This window comes from Myxine glutinosa, chromosome 7 (assembly GCF_964187855.1).
Source record: "Myxine glutinosa chromosome 7, kmMyxGlut1.1, whole genome shotgun sequence".
Taxonomy (NCBI): domain Eukaryota; kingdom Metazoa; phylum Chordata; class Myxini; order Myxiniformes; family Myxinidae; genus Myxine; species Myxine glutinosa.
Genome location: NC_136267.1, coordinates 117,618,962 through 117,631,650, shown reverse-complemented (window position 1 = coordinate 117,631,650; position 12,689 = coordinate 117,618,962). Strand labels below are relative to the sequence as shown.

Here is a 12,689-nt window from a genome sequence, read left to right as displayed (position 1 = left end):
TTCATGGATGTGTGGAAGGGTCCAATCGTTACTACATGACTAGCAAATTCATTTGGCCAGCGCCAGATGATGGGAAGGGCTTTCATGCAGACACCCAGATCAAATGTATTCAGGACCCATCTCTGACCCACCTCAGCAGTTGCTGCCTCGGAACGCTTCAGTAGCTCACGAACAACTGCGTTGTCTGTGATCGGTCTGTGCCTGGTGCCTGCATGGCATGGCAATGGCCTGCAGCCTGTGCCTGGGCTAGGGGGTTTCACCTCTGCAACTGGTTCTCCCCCACCCAGCAAATCAACAGTCGACTACTGCACGCCTATCCACCAACCGATCACAGACAACGCAGTTGTTCGTGAGCTACTGAAGCGTTCCGAGGCAGCAACTGCTGAGGTGGGTCAGAGATGGGTCCTGAATACATTTGATCTGGGTGTCTGCATGAAAGCCCTTCCCATCATCTGGTGCTGGCCAAATGAATTTGCTAGTCATGTAGTAACGATTGGACCCTTCCACACATCCATGAACTACATCGGGATGCTCACTGGACACAAGATGCGTGGTTCTGGATATGCAGAGATTCTCTTTGAGGCACAACTAGTAACAAGTGGATCTCTCAAAGGTGTTCTCAGTGGAAAGGCCTACGCAAAGTCCCTCTTTTGCCTCAAAACAGTGTGTGAGGCAATGGAGAGGCTGTTGATGGAGAGATTCACTGAGGAGGAGAACATCATGATCTCTGACCCTGCTGTGCTTCTCAGAATGACCCAGTCTTGCAACCGAGAGCACCTCGATGAAGCCCTCAAAGACCCCTCAACTCTACTCCTCATCAAAAATTTGCATAAAATTTGCATAATTTTGCATAAAATTTGCAGCAGTAATTTGCATAAAAATGGTATGTGGGACATTTTTTCAGCTTGGGGCCATAGCTAGTCATTTTCTACACATTTTTTCCAATCTAGAAACACTGATTAGAAGTATATCTCCGGGGGGTGCAGGGGGACCTAGTCTTCCTACTAGACTAATATGATCCTAATATTTCAGGAGTATACACTCCGGTAAAGGTTCTTCGACATAAGTTCCGTTTTTAGCTTTACGACTAACGATCCGGATTTCGCGACCGGCTAAACGAGTGCCCCTCTCGTTAAGTCTTATTTAATTTTATTTCATTTTTTGGGGGAAATTATAATATTTTCTTTTTAAGTTTTCAATATTTAGTATTTAAAATGATAATGATTGACTTTGAAAAGTTTTAGTTTCTAAAAGGCAATATGTATTTCATTTTAACCCATGACAACATAACAATTTACTCTAGTTTGAAAGAATTTTATTAACATCGCATCACATATAATTCATAAGAAAACCACAGAAGTCAGGTTCTCAGAGAATCAGATAAACACACTAAGTTATTACTCGTCCTTGTGACCACCCTGCTTATCCTCCCCTATGTTAGGAAGCTGTATCACTGTCGTTGATGCCTCGTCCCGATTGACGATCGATTCGATTGACGAATCGTCGTTGATGATTGCCGTGCGGACCCCGTAACATTTGTGAACACTGCTGCCGCAGCCCGCAAAGCCGTACGATTTGTAAAAATCCCATCTACAAACCGCAGACCGCAGAACCGTGCGGCGGCAGCATCATATGTGACTAAGGCTTTAGCCAGAGCTGTACCATGAGTAAAGATTAGTCTGAGATGCAAGGCGTGGCCGCAGGGGAGGAGATTAAAAGGCCCGTGGACGTGCTATTTTCTCTTTTGTGTCTGGCTGTCCTTCAAGCTCGCTCTGGCTGCCCTTCAAGCTTTTTTTTTTTTTGTGTGTATACAAGATCGAGGCTCGTGTAAGAGCTAACATCAATCACACAAAAAGTCAAACCGACTAATATAAAAAGACAAACCGACTCTGGCTACAGCTTCCTTTCCGCTCCGACCTTTTCTACCATGATCCCGACCCGAGATTGACCTACAATTCAAATTTGGAAGTACACTTCCAGTGTCCAATTAGATTACCTGATTTTGATCTATAAAATGTATATTCTTCTAACGCTTGAATTTGGAGTACCTATGTGGTCTTCTGGTGTTACTGTTGCCCAAGCTCAATGTATTGAACATATCCAGAAGAGATTGTTACATATTGTTTTTCTGAACATTTTGCCCTTTGATGGGTTTTTGAACTTTTTTTTTTTTGATGTTGCCTCACTTTCTGACAGGCTTAATTTAATCACCACTCGATTTGCCGAATCCTTGCTCACTTATGAGAGGCATCGCCATATTCTGCCCCAACTCAACTTACGATGCCCAGTCACAGCTTAAGAAATTCCCAAGAGTTACACATGTCTCAAGTAAGAACTCAAAGATGTAAGCAATCTCTTGTTCCGTTTACGATTCCGTTGTTAAATGCTCATCTTTAGATTACTGTTTTTATTTATTTATTATCTATATAATAATACGCAAAAAAGTGCACGGTTAACCAAAATAAACTCTCCCCTCGCTAGCTTTCGCCCGCTGCAACCTGTCCCAATGGGCCGGTGGCCCCACTCACTACGGAGCGCGATATTTTGATTTTCGTGTTGCGGTCGTTATAGTCGGTGATCGACTGAAACCTGTTGCAGTGGTCTACTACAATCTACATCGACTCAAATCTGCTGCAATGATCTACTACAACGTACTAGAAACACCCACTCCTTAAGGGAGTGGCAAGGGAGTTTGTTTTTTTTCTTCCCTCGGAAAAGCTGTACAACTTCCGGGAGTTTGCGAAGTGATAACATCCAGTTTTCAAGTTATTCTGTCCAGCAGTTTATTATATCAAGGTTTTCATAGAGATTTTTTTTTGTTTTTGTATACAACATCGAGGCTCGTGTAAGAGCTAACATTGATCACAAAAAAAAAAAACGGACACATAAAAAACATACAATAAAGGGAGTGGGAGACAAGATGGGGAGAGAGAGGGAAGCACACAAGTACAACAGTAGAGAACAGGGACATCGGGAGATCTGTGGGAGGGAGAGGGCTTGGGAGGAGGAGGCATAGGAAGGGGGGGAGGGGTGAGAGAGGTATAAAACACATGGACACTGCTAGGACTTCATAGAAAGAAGTCGGTATTTCAAAAAAGTGGATCTGGGGTGAATTAACGGGGGTAGAAAAGATCAAAGTTTTGGATGGGGGAAGATAAGAGATGGTGGTAAACAGCTGTTTTAACCCTTTGAGTATAGATGACGTCCAGTGCCACAACCCGCGAAAAAGTTTTGTGTACGGATGACGTTACTAAACGTCATCGACTATACCTATAAATAGATCGTCAGTACGTGGATGCATTCCCGTAATGCCAAATTAATCCTGTACCGGGAGTATTTTTATCAAAAAAAATCCCGTACTCAAAGGGTTAAAGACCTTGAGGGAGGAGTGGGATTGAAGAGAGTGAGGGAGTTTGTTCCAGAGGCGGGAGAAAAGAGAGGTGGGAGATTCTTCTATGTTCTCTTCTTCTATATAATAATACGCAAAATTAAGTACTCTGTTGACCAAAATAATCCACACTGCCTTTCACCCTTATCTCAGTTTAATGAGTTATATTCTCTGTATCGTAATTTCACAATTACATTTCTTTCAATTCTTCTATCGTGAATAGCTCTCAAATTTCAAATTACCTAATTCAAAACATCTAGGCCCATTGATTTTTCAACGGTTGACTGCTAGTATTAATATATTATTCATTTTTCATACAATATGTGCTTATTTCATTATATGATTATATTTCTTATTTACATCAGCAGTTTTACATTTTAATATTAATATTGTTTAACTTTGTTCTATCTTGATGGAACTGGATTTTTCTTTAGTTCTGTTCTGTTTATTTTGGAAAGAAACCTAAATTTAATCGTTCATCTTTTTTTAAAAATCGTGTCCAACTATCTACAGTTCTTGGGATTCTCCGTTTTTGTCATGCTGTGTCTCTTTTCAACAAAATGTTATTCTTTAAGTACATGCTTTGTGTGGTGATCCACCATTACCATCCTTGTGTGTGCAAACCGATTTGGCTCGGCTTTGGGTAAATCACTGGGAGATACATAAAGTAAATTCGCTTTCAAAGACTGGTAGGATTTAGATTCCTCCAGGGGAAACTGCACTAACTGCTGGGGCACGATTCCCTTTATTTTGGCCATTCCGCAAAGCAGAACTGTCGACGAGACTATTGTAACCCAGTGTCCAAGCATCACAAGCCATGTGCTTAGATGTAAACACAAAACAGTTGAATCCCACTAAAACCTTTTATCTGTAGCAAATCCATCATCATCTATCATTAATCAAAGCATCAACATAATTTAATTTGTCCCATAATTAGTTAAACCCTTCAGTTTCATTGCATTGTGATACAAGTACACTAAACTTCCTAATAGTGAGAATCTTTACCTTGAGGGTGCTATACACTTCCTGATCACACCACCATCATGCTCAACATCTTCATCAGCCTGCAGGAAAAATACAAGGGTATTGCAGCTCAGATAAGGCCTACATGTTTGTGAGAGAGAGACCCGAATCGAAAAGACTTCCTGATTTATGTACTTTTAACAGGTGCAATGACCTTGTCTACAAATGGAAAATATTTATATTTGCTGAGGAAACAAAAGCAGTGTCCAATTCCCTTTTTGTTTTCAATCAATTTCCTTTTGAAAGTACTTTTCTGCATTACAAAGATAGATCAGTGAAAGTTGCACATACAGTATTGTCAAACCACAGTACAGGATTTATATGCCTCCGCCGACGGAGGGATTATGTTTTTAGGTTGTCCATCCGGCTGTCCGTCCGCCCATGATGGGTTTTCGTCCCCACGATAACTTGAGAATGGCTGTAGGGATCTTAGTCAAACTTGCTGCAGGTATGTATAATGAGGTAAAGATGAACCGATTCGATTTTGGGGTCACGACGTCAAAAGCCAAAGGTCAGAGGACATGTTAGGTAAAAAATACTGTTGCCACGATAACTTGTGAACCAGTCATGGGATTCTGAACAAATTTGATACACTTCCAGTCGTGGACAAAAATATTGGCACCCTTGCACTTTTTTCAAATAACTCACAATTTTCTATAAAATTACGTTGAAATTGACAGAAGTATTTGGTCTCCACAATTTTTTATTTCACTGTTAATATTACAGAACCTTTGTTTTTGATTCAGAAAATATTACAGATAAAATCAAAAATAAAAAGAAAGGGCATTGACAAAATTATTGACACCCAAGATTTCATATTTGGTAGCACAGACTTTGAACAAAATAACTGCAGTCAAGCACTTCCTATAGCCATGAATGAGCTCCCTACACCTCTCTACTGGCTGTTTGGCCCACTCTTCTTGTGTTCTTGTGTAAACTGCTCCAGTCCTCCCAGATTTGAAGGGTGCCTTCTCCCAACTGCTGTTTTCAGATCTCCCCACAGGTGTTCAATGGGATTTATATCTGGACTCATTGCTGGCCACTTCAGAACAGTCCAGCGTTTAGTCTTGAAGCATTTCTGGGTGCTTTTTGAAGTGTATTTGGGGTCATTGTCCTTCTGCAAGACCCATGACCTTCGACGGAGACCAAGCTTTCTGACACTGGGTTGAACATTGCACTCCAAAATGCATTGGTAATTTCCTGATTTCATGACGCCAAACACACATTCAAGGCACCCAGTGCCAGAGGCGGCACAGCAACCCCAAAACATCACTGAACCTCCTCCATGTATGACTGTAGGGAAGGTGTTCTTTTCTTTGAAGGCTTCATTTGGTTTTCTGTAAAACATAGATGATGTGCTTTACCAAAAAGCTCTAATTTGGTCTCATCTGTCAACAGGACATTCTCCCAGAAGGATTTTGGCGTGTTCAGGTGTGTTTTGGCAAACTCCAATCGGGCTTTCTTATGTCTCACCTTTTGGCATTTGACTGCTCTCTTGGACCTGTAATCACCCCTTTCACCTCTGATGCCTGCTTTTCCATTGGTCTTACACCTTCGGAGCCAACACATGGTGTTGCAAAATATTTATAGGTGTTCCGCAAGAACTCCATATAGGCATCGTAAATCGGGCCACTCTCAGCAGTGGGGTCCTCTTCAGTCTCCTACAATAGAACCCCCTTTCATTGAGTTGGTGACGGACGGTGCAGATTGAAACTGTCGTACCTTGTGCCTGAAGGTCAGCTTGAATCTGTTTGGCAGTTGATCAAGATGATTTCGCCACCATTCAAAAATCCTTCGCTGCAATCTTCGATTAAGTTTTCTCTTGCGGTCACGCCCATGGAGGTTAGCTGCAGTGCCATGGCCTTAAACTTCCTGTTAACATTGCGTACAGTGGACACAGGAACATCAAGGTCTCTGGAGATGGACTTGTAGCCTTAAGATTGTCCATGCTTGGCTACAATCTTGTGTCTGACCGTAGACAATTCTCTTGTTTTCTTTCTTTTCTCCATGCTCATTGCGATACACACAGTGACACAAAACATCAGAATGGCTCCTTTTATCCATTCAAACTGGTTGAATGAGTTTTTATATTGCAGGCACCTGCAACTCACCACAGGTGAGTTCAATTCCAAAGTAAAGGAGAATCACCTGCTTGAAATATAATTATTTCTAACAACTTCTAAAAGGTGCCAATAATTTTGTCCGGGCCATTTTTGGATTTCTGTGTGGAATAAGCTAAGATGTAGTAATCTTTTCAGCTTTTTTTGTTTTGTTCCACTGCAAACCAAATAAATACATTTGTGGGTACCAAAAGAGTTTTTAATTTCAACAATTTTCTGGAAGAAATGATGCATTATTTGATAAAAGTGCAAGGGTGCCATTATTTTTGGCCACGACTGTTTGTATAATGATGTAAAGATTAACTGATTAGATTTTGGGGGAAAAGGTCAAAGGTCAAAGTCCGTAAAAGGTCTATAACTTGAGAATGGCTTTAGTGATATAATTCAAACTTGGTGCAGGTATGTATAATGATGTAAAGGTTAACTGATTAGAATGTGGAGTCAAGAGGTCAAAGGTGAAAGTCTGTAATAGGTCTATAACTTGAGAACAGCTGAAGTGACCTTATTCAAAGTTGGTACACATACGAGTATGTATAATGATGTAAAGATTAACTGATTAGATTTTTGTGTCCCAAGGTCAAAGGCCAAAGGTCGTGTCAGGTAAAAATGTGAGCTTGTGACCAGCTGAAGGGATTTTAATTAAAACTTGGTACAGGTATGTATAATGATGTAAACATGAACTGATTAAATTTTGGGGTCAAGAGGTCAAAGGTCATGTCAGGTAAAAATGTGATAACTTCAGAACAGCTGAATGGATTTAAAGCAAACTTGGTACAAGTATTATAATGATGTAATAATGTGGGCGGAGGCGTATCGGTCGACGTCGTGACGTTAAAGAGTGTCATGCTAGTTATTTTACAGTTCAAAAGGTTGCCAATAAGAATGTAGTAGACATTGCAAGTGGAAACAAGAAAAAGAGCAATCAGAGATTGCAAACCCTCACCAGGATGTATTTTCAGTGGTTTTTAAGGCTTTTGTGTTAAAACAAATATGGCGGCCGAAACACGTGACCGGTGACGTCATCATTATTTTTTTTCGAAAATAATTTATTCCTAGATTATGCTCAAGAAATTTCATCTTAATTGGATGAAATTTTGTACTTGTCGAATTATGACATCATAATGGAGGCACCTATGACATCATCATTAACATATTTTATTCCCCATTGAGAGTTCTTTACAATGAGCCATGTCTCAATTTTTCTATTCAGCATTTTCGAAGATATAGAGGTGCAAAGTTTTTCGGTTTTTCCAAGATGGTGGCCGAACCACGTGACCGATGACGTCATTTTTTTTTTTCTCCACCAGTTTATGCCGACATGGCGCTCAATAAATTTCATCTTGATTGGATGAAGTTTTGTACTTGTCGAATTATGACGTCATAATGGAGGCACCTATGACATCATTAACATATTTTATTCCCCATGGAGAGCTCTACAATGAGTCATGTCTCAATTTTTTCTATTCAGCACTTTCCGAGATTTAGAGGTGCAAAGTTTTTCGATTTTCCAAAATGGCGGCGGAACCACGTGACCTATGACGTCATAATTATCATTAAAAAATTCTACAGGTGGAGTTGCACCTATGGTGAAAATTTCCTGTCAATCGGACCAACGGTTGCAGAGAAAATCATATTTATTCTGTGCGGACAAACAGACAAACAAACGGACTCAAATGCAATACCCTCTCCTCTGGCGAGGGTAATAAAAGAAACATGATATGTAGTACCTATGCTTGGATTTTACCTTGCCCAGTACAAGTTTGCATGCATGACAATCCTAAATAATTTTATTAAAAGGGCACTAGCACCAAATGTTTGAAGCATTTCATTCACTTCAGACATAATATGGCTCATCATTAATGGAGGCTACCAGAGCTGTTGCAGCAGTAATAGACCATGATACAAAGTGATCAACCCTCTGCACGGCCTATCGAAGGAATAAGAAAATAGAGTTGTGACATATGACCAATGACTTCAGCCCTTATGGAATGTCAAGTGATTGTGTCAAATATTTGATCTCAGCTGTTTGGTTTACATCATAGACAGGACGTAAAACCTCAAAAGGCCCTTATATAAAATGCTTGAGGCATTTCTTGTTAAAAGTTGGTAACAAGTGTTTTTAACATAATTTGGGTATGCTGAATCCGAATCCGGTTGTTACCAAGCTGGCAAATGCTTTATCGTGGCTCAAAATCGCAATTCAAAATGGCCGCCAAAATCGCACATATTTGATGTGTCAAATTTTGTTATTTCATGCTTTAGGTTAAAACTATGTTAGCAGAGTAGGTATTTGGTCTTTTGAAAACACTTTCAGCATGGATAATTCAAACTAAGTTGATACCAAGCAAATACAAGCTGCTGGCACCCCGCCAGAGGACAAAATCAAAGATGGCCGCAGTAAAATTTGAAAAATGCATATATTTGGTTTCCCACTAGCCACAGATATATTATTGGTGTCTGAATGTAGTACTTAAGGTTTAGAGTTAAAACAACTCATTAATCACAATACTGACTATTTCTACAACAGCAAACATATTGGATGATACCTGGAGTAGTGGTAGTTATACTGCCTCATTCATGTTATTGCTTTTCATAAGTTCTCTTTCAGATTATTGGAATCATTTTATGCTGGACGACAATCCGTGGACTTAGTTAAGGTGTTTAACATACTTAATCAGCGCAATGGCATTAGGTAGGATATACATGCTAACATATTGTTGTCTAAGCTACAGTTTAAATGTGTACACTCGGAGCGGCTTATTTAAGACTTAATTATAAGTATAGTATTATAACCTGTATATTTGAGAACATGCTTATTGGGTACGAGTGTTAACCATGGCTTATCTCTTTTCAAAAAAATGGACCCAGTGCTTAGTCTCAAGAGGCGATCTTCATCACCATCCCCGAGTCTCTATCATTTGTCAGAAGGACGACAAGGATGTGCACCAGGCTGGGAAGCAGGGTTTGCTGACACTCCGAGATGCTGTAACCGCACGAAGTAAACTCAAAGATGATAGCAACAGAGATGTTATTGATAGACTCGAAGTTGTGCTTCAGTCAACAGATGCAGAGTCAGTTGTGTGGCATAGACATTGCTACGCACAATTTACTGACAAGGGAAAAATTCAGCGGTTGCACCAGCATCAGAAAACATCAGGATGTAGTATGGACACAGATGGAGAACAAGCATCGAGCAGCAAAGAAACATGCATCTCTTCCAGATCAACACATATATTGCGAGGATCTGTCCTGGGTACTGACTGGGACAAATGCTTATTCTGTCAAACTGTGCATATAAAGCATAGACTTGTATCTGTAACAACACAGAAAATGAGTGCGCAGATAATCGAGGCGGCACAGTTTGATAAAGTGTTACGTATTCGAGTTGCATGTGTCAACGATCTGATTGCGTCAGAAGGCAAATACCACCTTCAATGCTATGTGAACTTTACGAGGTCCACACAAGCTATTCAAAGCATTAGTCACAGAACTGATCTAGCCATGGCGTGGCTATGTTCAGAGCTGCAAGTCTCAGCTCAGAAAGGACATGTATTGGAACTACATGATGTTTTCAATCGGTACTGCTGCCTGACCAAGGATGCAAACATTGAGATTCCACCATCGTTTCTCAGCCGCAGGGCTTCTTTCACAGAAAAGCTAAAACATCATTTGACGGAGATCTACGAGTTCATCCCTATGCTAGATAGGGCACCCTCGGGAAACAAAACCCTTCTCGTTCCCACAAAATATCGCCATATTCCCATTTCACAGATGGAAGATCAAGACAACGACGAACTATTCACGCCAGTCCATCAACCTGGAGATGACATTTTCCTTTCATTAGTCCACGTAGCCCTTAAGATTAGAGGAGACCTCGTGTCACAGCCAGGCCACAAAGGATTCAATGTCAGTGAAGATGATGCAGCTGCATGTATACCAGATTCCCTATATATGTTCCTTCGTCTTCTGTTTGAAGGCCAGTCAGCTCTTGATGGTGACACTGATGAAAATGACGACGAAGTACTTGAGGCAAAAGTTCGGTCAAACGTCCTAAACATTGCACAAGATATTGTATTTGCAGTCAGCCATGGGAAAAAGTGGACCCCAAAGCACATTGGACTTGGAAGTACATTGCACCAGGCAACGAGGTCCAAACATCTGGTGCAACTGTTTAATAGTGCAGGTCATGTCCTCAGCTACGATTCCATCCTACAAGTGGATAATGCTCTGGCAGAGCATACCATCCAGAACATGGATACTGAAAATGGTGCAGTCATTCCCCCTAATTTGACACCGGGAAAATTTGTACATTTTTCCGCAGATAACATTGACATCAATGATTCATCGATGGATGAAAAGAACACGTTCCATGCCACTCAGATGGCTGTGTGGCAATGAGGTCCTGCTCCAGACTTCAACCTCCATGATCTTGCACCATCGAAGCATAAATCACTTTCAGTGCCAGATGCCATGAATAACATAATAGAAGCCAATGTCAGGGAAACACAACGTACACCAGCGTTTACTGCAGAAATCCAGCCAGAATGGTACACCAAAGTTGAACATGAAAACGCATCAGCGCAACTGGCGCGAGCTACAGATATGTCTTTCTTCATGAAACGGCAAAATGAAAAGCCACAGTTGGGATGGACGCAACACAATCAGTTTTACAGCACGACGGATCCAGAAATGACAACGATTGGCTACTTACCAATTATTCAAGCCCCGGCGCATGAGCTTGACACTCTTACTACGGTCATAAAACGCTGCATGCACATCAGCTCAAAGCTAGGTCAAAAGTATGTAGTACTCACGGTAGACCAAGCATTGTATTGCAAATTACTGGAGTTGAAATCTGCGATACCGGAGTTCAAGGAAGTTCTCATCCCTCGCCTTGGTGGTCTTCATATCTCCTTGAACTTTCTCAAAGCTATTGGCCAGCACATGCAGTCGTCGGGGTTAGCAGATATCTGGTCCGAGAGTGGAATTATGGGACCGTCCACCACAGAACACTGTATGGCAGGCAAGTCATATTCTAGAGGAATGCGAGCTCACAAACTAACATTGCAGGCACTTTGGCAAGTGCTTCTACCACAACTTACAGGCTACCTTGAGGAGCATGACGAGCAGCTGAAAAATGAACTGGACAATGCGTCAGATTCGATTGATGATCTTTCCGCAATCATTGGATTTTGATTGGATTTTGTCCTCTGGCGGGGTGCCAGCAGCTTGTATTTGCTTGGTATCAACTTACTTTGAATTATCCATGCTGAAAGTGTTTTCAAAAGACCAAATACCTACTCTGCTAACATAGTTTTAACCTAAAGCATGAAATAACAAAATTTGACACATCAAATATGTGCGATTTTGGCGGCCATTTTGAATTGCGATTTTGAGCCACTATAAAGCATTTGCCAGCTTGGTAACAACCAGATTCGGATTCAGCATACCCAAATTATGTTAAAAACACTCGTTACCAACTTTTAACAAGAAATGCCTCAAGGAGTTACAAATGCTGACTTTTCCTCCTGTCTATCATTTTAAGCACATCTGCTAATGCCAAATTGCGATAAACCGCATTACCACAAAATGTAACATCACACTGCAAAAAGGTAGTTTCCAGTTAGTCTTTAACCATACCTCTTTTCTGTTTTCCTCAGCAACATGGTCTGTGGAGGCTGGCGTGATCGTTACCAAAGGTGCTGAAAATAGGAACATTGCAAACCAATGTTAGTCTTCATGGCTCAACAGAAAGCTGCTAGTTATTTCCAGAAGCTTCCAGAAGAGATTACCTCCTTTTTAAATTTGCAGAGCTCTTTTTAAGAACTCTTCCCCCACCCTTTTCCCCCCCAAAATAGCCCCTGCAAAGCTGTTTATGTGGACTACTTTCAGGTTGAGGGGGGCTACCATTTTTCTAGGTACCTTTTGTTCGGTACACAATGTCACACTCAAGCCCTTTTGTACACATGTAATCACAATACATGATTATTGATAGTTCAATAACAGCTGTACCACCCTACAGTAATAAATTTGTCACTTTTTACTGGTCATAATCATCACTCATCATCATCATGTTATTCAGCCTGAGATACAAAATGGCATAATTCAGGAAATCATTTTACAAAAATAGAAAGTTTATGATAGCTCATGCACAGGTC

At 40.8% G+C, this 12,689-nt stretch overlaps 2 protein-coding genes across 7 annotated transcripts in view; both read right to left on the bottom strand.

Moving 5' to 3' along the window:
- LOC137431519 (arf-GAP with GTPase, ANK repeat and PH domain-containing protein 1) overlaps window positions 1-12,689 on the bottom strand; it is a 709,868-nt gene that overhangs the window by 650,676 nt on the left and 46,503 nt on the right. The window lies entirely within an intron of this gene.
- Window positions 1-12,689, bottom strand: part of BECN1 (beclin 1) — a 79,387-nt gene that overhangs the window by 59,445 nt on the left and 7,253 nt on the right. For all 6 annotated transcript variants that reach the window (XM_068122917.2, XM_078782183.1, XM_068122920.2 and 3 more), the window contains exons 3-4: window positions 12,172-12,233; window positions 4,394-4,452 (exon numbers count right to left, since the gene is read on the bottom strand). In XM_068122917.2, the coding sequence (XP_067979018.2) occupies window positions 4,394-4,452; window positions 12,172-12,233 (121 nt within the window). The remainder of the gene's footprint in view (window positions 1-4,393; window positions 4,453-12,171; window positions 12,234-12,689) is intronic.